This window comes from Sander vitreus, chromosome 11 (assembly GCF_031162955.1).
Source record: "Sander vitreus isolate 19-12246 chromosome 11, sanVit1, whole genome shotgun sequence".
NCBI classification, from domain to species: Eukaryota; Metazoa; Chordata; class Actinopteri; order Perciformes; family Percidae; genus Sander; species Sander vitreus.
In genome coordinates this window covers 18,369,950-18,378,436 of record NC_135865.1, presented here as the reverse complement: position 1 = coordinate 18,378,436, position 8,487 = coordinate 18,369,950, and the positions used below count along the sequence as shown (strand labels likewise).

General features: G+C 41.6%; 1 protein-coding gene across 1 annotated transcript; it reads left to right on the top strand.

Moving 5' to 3' along the window:
- The first annotated feature begins 3,442 nt into the window (after positions 1-3,442).
- pdzk1 (PDZ domain containing 1) lies at positions 3,443-7,696 on the top strand. The gene is made up of 7 exons (XM_078262901.1): positions 3,443-3,649; positions 4,845-5,058; positions 5,772-6,104; positions 6,195-6,391; positions 6,470-6,691; positions 6,767-7,084; positions 7,652-7,696. Exons 1-7 carry the CDS (start codon positions 3,443-3,445, stop codon positions 7,694-7,696), a joined length of 1,536 nt encoding a protein of 511 aa, XP_078119027.1.
- The last annotated feature ends 791 nt before the right edge of the window (positions 7,697-8,487 follow it).

The window sequence follows — 8,487 nt, the reverse complement described above, 5'->3', positions numbered from 1 at the left end:
CATCTACCCCAAGGTCTTATAAAGCTAACAATGGTGTCAGATTTCAATTTAATGCATTTTTGTGAACATTAGCTAGGGATTTCGTTAGCTGCTACTGTCCCTTCAATCCTATGTGTACAGATCGCGGCTAGTTAGCTTCACCTTCGGCATAATTAGAGTATATTTACAGTTTGAATTTCGTCACGCCACTTATATAACATCTACCCCAAGGTCTTATAAAGCTAACAATGGTGTCCGATTTCAATTTCATGCATTTTAGTGAACATTAGGGACTTTGTCTGCTGCTACTGTCCCTTCAATCCTATGGGTAATGATCATGGCTAGCTGCAGGCCCTGGAGCTCCATCAGGGCCTCAGCATTTTGTAGTCCAGTAACCCAGAAACGGTGACTTTGCGCGGGTAAGGAGCGCCACGGGCTTCCCTTCGTGACGGAGATCCAGCTAGCTCATAGCAAGCCGGAGTCTATGAAGTAGGACATGCCGGGCGGCGAGGCAGCAGCGGCCGCTGTCACGTAGCCTGCTGAGCTCCTGTTGAACTGCGACACACAGTCGGACAAAATTTGCAATTAGCCATCAATTTTCGTAAAACGGCCCATATTTGACCTCTACATAGTTTATTTCTCGCATAAAAAAGTCTCAGAAGTGAATTTAGTAATTAAATAGCGGACCTCTGGAGATCTGCAAGACCTAGCTAGATTCAGAAGACTAAGCTGACCTCAGGTCAGTGGTGTAGCCTATGCAAATGTTGGGGCGTGACAAAGACTAGGATTTGAGATGCTTACGTCAACTTTTAGCTTTGTTCAGATTCGCCCGTTTTCAGCGGCAGTTTCAAAATGTGAGATTGGCATAGTAAATGGGTATCAATGGGATTTTGAGCTTCTATGTATGTCCTATTAACTGTCGTTATTCAACTATGACAAGGTAAAATCGGTTTTGCATTCTATCACCCTTTAAAGTTCCATGTTTTAGAAAAACATTGTCATGCAAAAACTCATTTTTTGACTGCTTTTGTTCTTGAGTTGTTTGAAGTGGTTTTAGTTTATACATTGCTGCAAATACTGTACATTACTCATGTGAGACAATAAAGATGTAATGTGAATTAAAAATACAGTATAACACAATACGATTCAACAGAACCGCAAACGACAGCCTCCTAAATTACCATGAAACTGATTTATCAGCTCACTAAAACAGTTTAACAAAACCTTACCACATATAACCTTCAGTAAGGTAGGGTTTATTGTACGGCTGTTTCTCCAAGCTGTATGCATGTAAGTTTTATTTCATGTTAAGAAAGTATGCTTGTTGGTACATCAAGAACACACCAAATTATATTATTTTCCTGTGCTCAATATAGCTTAAAGTAATGTGACAGTGTTAAGATATGCAGTAGATTTAACTGCATACTAATTTTTTGTTCCAAAACTCAGACAAAGCAGATTTATAGCAATTCGATGTATGCAAATGAGTACACATGATGCATTTCCCTTGATTTATTGCTGACTATGATGCATGCATGATTCCTGACAATGCTTATTGCCACCTGCGTCACGTACCTTTGACCACCAAGCAGATGACTGTTTCTCGGGTTGTACAAGGCCATCGCCTCCTGAGACATTCCTGACACAAGACACTGTTAAATAACTCAGCCTTTAGGCTCACCTTTGGCCCGTCAATGTCCCTGAAGAGAGAGGGAGAGTGGGGAAGGAGGGAGAAGGAGGAAGACAGGTTGAACACACATTAGATAACAGCCAAGCAGTGACAGGTGAGCTCCTCCTTTGGACTAGGACACTGAGCACAGACGAGCTGGTGAGTTTAATTAAAAAAAACTCTACTATACTGTTTATAGTTTTACCTGAGATTTATGATCACATATCATATAATTATTTAACATATAAAGCAGGGAACATTTAAAGGCCATTTTTTAAATCACATCATCAGATTTTGATGTAGGCATGATGGAGAGGCATAGGAACCAGAATAAAACATTTGTTGTTTTAATTTCTTTTCCTCTAATCTTTTTTTTTTTGTAAATTACCGAATAAGTTTACCACTTGAGGTGTCTAAAAAACACAGAGCTGGTCACAAACATGATAAAGGGAACCACAAACATGCAGTACAATATCAATTCTTATATAAACATGGTGGATGAGAGGACTTTTATGAAAGCAATGTAGTTATCTTGAGGTGTTTGTAAATGTAATTCTGATACAGGATCTATTAAGCCTATGTCTAAAGTGCCCTCTTGTGGGCATCTTTACAAATTTGCATTGTGCAACTATAAGCGCTCTTTAAACCCACACAACTTTACTTTAAATTCTAGAGGACATTCCAAAGTTTTCAGACATTCAATATGGCCGGATTTGGGGTAAATGTTTGTAAACAAATAACTTATAGGACTTCTATATTTTTGTCATAAAAGTCTTGGGTTTGAATATTGTACTTAACATAAGCAACGTGTTACACTCCTGCACAGTAAGGAATTTTTTTAAGTTATACTATAACTACTATACTAAGGAGAAAGGTTAGGGGGAAAATGAGGATTCAAGGTTTTTAAGGTAAATATATAAAATTATATAAATTGCATGAACTGTACTCGGAGAACATGTCATCATGTACACATCACATGAAGGTGCAAGGCTGTTGGAAAACGGCATCATTTAAAAACTGACTCCAAACCATGAATTGTTTGGTTCTCGTCTCTTCGTCATTTTGACCTGTCGGTAAACCTGTTGATTATAACACAGGAAGAGCTGGGTGACACTAACAGAACATACCGTATCCTACCATAGATATAAATACAGTTTCCTACAATAACAATGCCAGTCAGTAGGCATACACGCATCCTTTATGACCTTTCAGTGTGGCAATAATAAGATTATTACAGTTACATTCCTTACTTTGAATTTAAAGTCCAGGCTGTCTTTTAAAGGAGAGTCCTCACCACAGTCAGCTGTACCTGCTGTTAACCATTAATGCCACTGGAGTGCTTACATGGAAGATTAACTTTTCATGTGAAGCTTTCAGCACTTTTATGGCTCATTTAGGTCCAGGGTTATCTGCTATTACAGTAAGTTCCTGTTTAAAGGGTGACAGTGGTGTCAGGAAAAGGGGGAGACAGAGGACGGATTTTTCTTTAAGGTTATGAATAAATCCAAAAACTGCAGCTACTTCTTTACTGAAGGGTTAGATTAACATATTCAACATAGCACTTTACTGTTGTCTATACGTCTCGTTTATCTATGTATATCACAGCCTCAAGATGCCGATAGTCTACAGCATATATGTTAAATGTATTTTCATTTATTTATTTATATATGGAGATGAATGTACTAACTATAGACAGCAAATTGTGTTCACTTCAGTAGAAAAATGCCAAATACTGTAAAAGACAATATAGAATTTGTGATTGTATGTATGTAACCGTCTCCTCCATTTTAGGACATGGCTGGGTACAAGTCGAGGGTGATTTCTCTAACCAAGAGGCCGGGTCATACATTTGGCTTCTACTTGAGGGTGGAGCAGGGTGAGGAGGGTCACCTGATTCGCTGCCTGGAAATGGGAGGTCCAGCTGAACTGGCTGGCATGAGAGATGGAGACCGCATCCTGCGGGTCAATGGAACATTTGTTGATGGACTGTCCCATTCAGAGGTAAGTAGGATGTGGACTTACCGCAGTGCATTAATTAAATCAATAATATGGATCCCAGGATGACAATATGTAGTAAAAGGTTAACAACTAAATATGGAGTAAAAAGAAATATAACACTTCGCACTGTTCCTTTAAAGTGAGCCAAAAGAATACAATCAGCCTGCTCACTACTTAGACCTTTTTAGTTTAATATATTTGACATTATAAGAAGAGACATTAAATCTACATTGAATCACACACAAAATGAAATAGTCCCAGACTTTGTGGTCCTGGATGAAGACAAGAGACATGCACTTGAAGATGGTTGATGTTATGAAGACAGGAGCACCGTGTCTGTGAACATTAGCCTGCCGTTGCTAAGATGTCTTAGCTACTACTTACAGGAGTGGTATGGAAAATTGGAAATGATGCGTAGGTAGAATAAAGAATAGATAATCGATAAATGTGTGTCAAGACCCAAAATAAAATAGGAAAAGTAAGGAGTCGAAAAAAATAAACGAGCTAGTGAAATATAGATGGAAGAGAGGTTTGGGGGTGGCAGGAGCTCAGTTCGTAGGGAGTTGGGTTGGGAAACGGAGGGTCGCTGATTCAAGTCTCCGTACAGACCAAAGTACAGAGTGTGGACTGGTAGCTGGAGAGATGCCAGTTCACCTCCTCGGCACTGCCAATGTGCTCTTGAGCAACCCCGCCCAACCCCCAACCACTCAGGGCGCCTGTTCAGCAGTCGCAGCCCACTCACTCTGACATCTCTCCATTAGTGTATAGGACCATACACTATACCACATTATGTATAGGACCTGAGCATGTGTGTGTGTATTTCAGGCCTGTGTGTAGTGTGTAATAACAACAGAGTGTAAATTGTAAATTTCCCCATTGGCGATCAATAAAGAGTATAACGTATAATTTATTAATTAATTTATCAACTAATTGGTGGTAAAGGAAAACGATAAAAAGCTTTTCGGAGGTTAAACAAAAAGTTAACGCTTTATATTTCTTTTAGCACTTTATGTTAATCATTAAACTAGCAGTGTTATGTATTGGTGTATCATACTGTATATTCTGTTATATTTTTGAATTGTCCGATAACCTTTTATTACATTTTGTCAGTATTGGGGCTTCATAGTCTGATGGTATTATTCTGTGACAGGCATCTTTCTTAAAACCCTTCTGCTGTGTCTGTGTTCCCCCGGGACAGGTGGTGGACAAGGTGAGAAACAGTGGAGCATCAGTCACCTTCCACATCCTGGATGAAGCTTCCTACATGCTAGCCAAAGCACAGGGATTGGACCTGTCCAACCCTCAGAGCACACCAGTTGCCAATGGTGTGGCCAAACAGGCTCTGAAACCCAAACTCTGCTACCTGGTTAAGTCCAGCTCAGGCTATGGGTTTTCTCTTCGCTCAGTCAAAGGTGAGCTGAGGAGGCAGGGTTAGGCATCCGCAATCTAGGACGACTGATTAAAAAGAGAACCTTTAAAACGCACTAAATGACGACAGACGAATAAACCGATTTCATTTATCTACCTACTAATGTGGGGTGGAACTGGATGATAAAATAAGGTTACAACTAATGGCTTTATTAATGGTTAAAAACATGTAATAACTATTTATACAGTAGATTAAGAGCAAGAAATTAATAAGAACAACTTTTGGGTTTGCAAGATTGTGAAATCTGAAATTGGTTCGTTTATATTCTCCTCCAGACCTTTTTTGTTGCATTTAGGTCTTTATATCAGACTTTTTCAGAGTTTTGCTGACCTTCAGTAGTTTAACTTCTAACCTTGCTGCAGTGATGTACAAGTGTCCTCCAGGACCTCGTGACATCACTATTAGGTGTGGTTACAGGTGCAAAAGAGCACACTTCTGACTACACCCAAGGAGATACAGGCTTGAAACAGGGCTTCAAGCAGAAACTTTTTCTTTTTTTATTCCATACATTCTTCTCCCTTATCAAAACATGGCGCCTACATAACCCACAATGCAACTTAACCGACAGTTTGGTCGGAGATTCGGGTGTGTTATAGCCTACTAGTAGTTGCTAGTCACGCATTGCCAGACGTTGCTAATGTGTAATATCTCTGTTTGGATATTTTCTCACTTTATCTTCTATAACATCTTTTCTAGGTGAACAGGGTTTGTTCATGACAGAGGTGATCCAAGGAAGCGTGGCTGACAGGGCCGGGGTCAATGTCAACGACCGCCTGCTGGAGATCAACGGGGAGAATGTAGAGGGCTCCACACACGAACAGGTAGTGGACAAGATAAAGCTGGCTGGCAGCAGCATCATATTCCTGCTGGTTGACGAGGAAACAGACAAGCACTACAAGAACATGTGTATGAAGATAGGAGCATGGTTAGCCACAGCCAAGTATCTCCCACACAAGCCACGTGTCGTCAACATGACCAAAGGACCTGATGGCTATGGCTTCCTGCTAAAGGAGGAGATCAACCTAACAGGCAAGTCCATTTGTTAATATTAGAAACAACTGGTATTTTAACGCAGAGAGAAGGCTGTGTTTTAACAGTGTGCTCAATTACTCCATGCAGGCCACTTCATTAAGGATATAGACAGAGGCAGCCCAGCAGAAAAAGCAGGTCTGAAGGAAATGGACAGACTAGTATCTGTGGATGGAAAGGAGGTGGACGGCTGTAGCCATGAGCAGGTGGTGGACAAGATCAGGCTGTGTGGAAACAAATGCTGCCTCCTAGTGGTGGACAAAGACACGGACCAAATGTATAAGCAGGTGTGTCAGGGTGCCACTGTCAAACTTTAATATAGACCACAGACATGCTATATAATGTCATTGTTGTGTTCCTCACAGGGGAAAGTGTCTCCGATGCTCTTCTTGGAGGAGATGGATTCCAGCTCACCGCCCAGTTATACAGAGGCCCTCAATTTACCTGCTCCTGTCCGACCATCCATACCTGTTCAGGGGAGGAAGGAGGAGCTCAAGCCTAAACTGTGTAAGATGGAGAAGACCTCATCTGGCTATGGCTTTCACCTTAACAGCATCCAGGGGGTGCCTGGACAGTACATCAAGGAGGTACGAATGACAGGCATGCCCACCCTTTAATAATTACCATTTCAATTCAAAGTGGTGACACACACTTTGTTTCAGGTGGTGAAGGGTGGAGCGGCTGACAGGGCGGGTCTGGTGGATGACGACATTGTGGTGGAAGTGAACAGAGTAAATGTGGAGCAGAGCAGCCACGAGGAGGTGGTGGCATTGATCCGCAACAGTGGCAGCTCTCTGGAGATGCTGGTGGCGAAAAAGAGCGTCTATGACCAACTCAATGCTAAAGGAGTGGCCATCACACGCCTGCTCCTCGGGGAAACATCTTATGCTCAGGTCCACACTGCAGACACTATTGCAGAGGAAGTTGAGAGGCATGAGGAGGCCAGACCTGAAACCCCAACAGAACCAGAAAGAAAGAGGGTGAGTGGTGCTTTTTAAATACCCACAGATAATATTTTACTAGCTGTGTGGCTCTAGGGATGGTAACGTGGGTGTGTTGGTCAGTGGTGGTCCAGACTGAAATATTTTAACCATTGGATGGATTGCCATGACATTTAGTAAAGACATTCATGTTTTTCAAACAATGAATCCTAATGACTTTAGTGATCCTCTGACCTTTCCTCCAGCACCACGAGGATAACATTTGTGGTATTGAGTGAAATGTCTATGAACTATTGGATGGCCATGAAATTTCGCGCATACATTTCTGTCCCCCTCAGCATGAATTGGAACAACTTTGGGGATTTCTAGACGTTTCTTTAGCCCCATCATCAGGTCATACTTTTAATTGGTTCAATACTTTGGTTTGTGACCAAATACCTGCAAAATGAATGAGCCTCCCATGAGCCTCAGCTATACTTTGTGTTTTGTGCCAGTTAGCAAACTTGCATGTATCATGTCATTCCGCCTTTATCTTTTCAACCTAGTGCCGACATAGAGAAAATGTTTGTCTAAAATAATTGTGATTTTATTTTTCCTCTCTTCTAGACCACATCTTCTTTATCTCAAGACAGTATCGATGAGAGACTCTGAGATGCCACAGAAAGGACACGCTCCCTGATTTGACCTTTGTCAATCTAATGTTGATCCATCGTTTTTTTTAAACAAATCAGCTCTAAAAGAAAAGACTTTTGAAATTCATTATCAATATCTCAACCATTGCATGATAGTAGCGTGTATTAAAGGGTGGACAAAAAAAAAACATGTTCTTGAATACTTCTTCTTTCAATGCAGACAGTAGATTTACTGTAGATGTGCAATGATCTAACTAATGTGCAATGTCTCCCAAACCTGAGCTCACCAATGTTACTAAGATATCTACAGCCTACAGAGCTCAAACAGGCTGTACTCACACTCCCTCTGTGTGTGTTGTGATCGGAGCTTCTCTGTTCTTTGTTTTGATAGCTGGTATGGCTTTCCGTAGATGTGAGTACCTTGTGCGTCAGTATCAGACGCCAAGGGCCGTGACTAATAGCGCTTACCCACTGCTAGTACCAGCTCTGCTCGGCTCGACTCAGCCGCGGTGTATCGTCCTCCATTTTCCATTGCAGATTTAGTACCACCTCATGCGTGAGGCGAGCGTGGCTGGTCGTCATAGCGACGCCGCAGGAAACTGCTGTGACCTAACGCGACACACACACAGAACATCGAACACGAAAACACCGCTGGCTAAACTATTTGTGTTGGCGAGTTTGTTCAGGACACCCCCCGTCTGCTCGCTAGCAATGATGACGCAGTGATTAGTGACATTTCTCTCTGACCAATCAGTAGTCTGCAGGTTTTCACGTCACCTTTGGTATCGCCTCAGCTTGCTTGAAACCTTG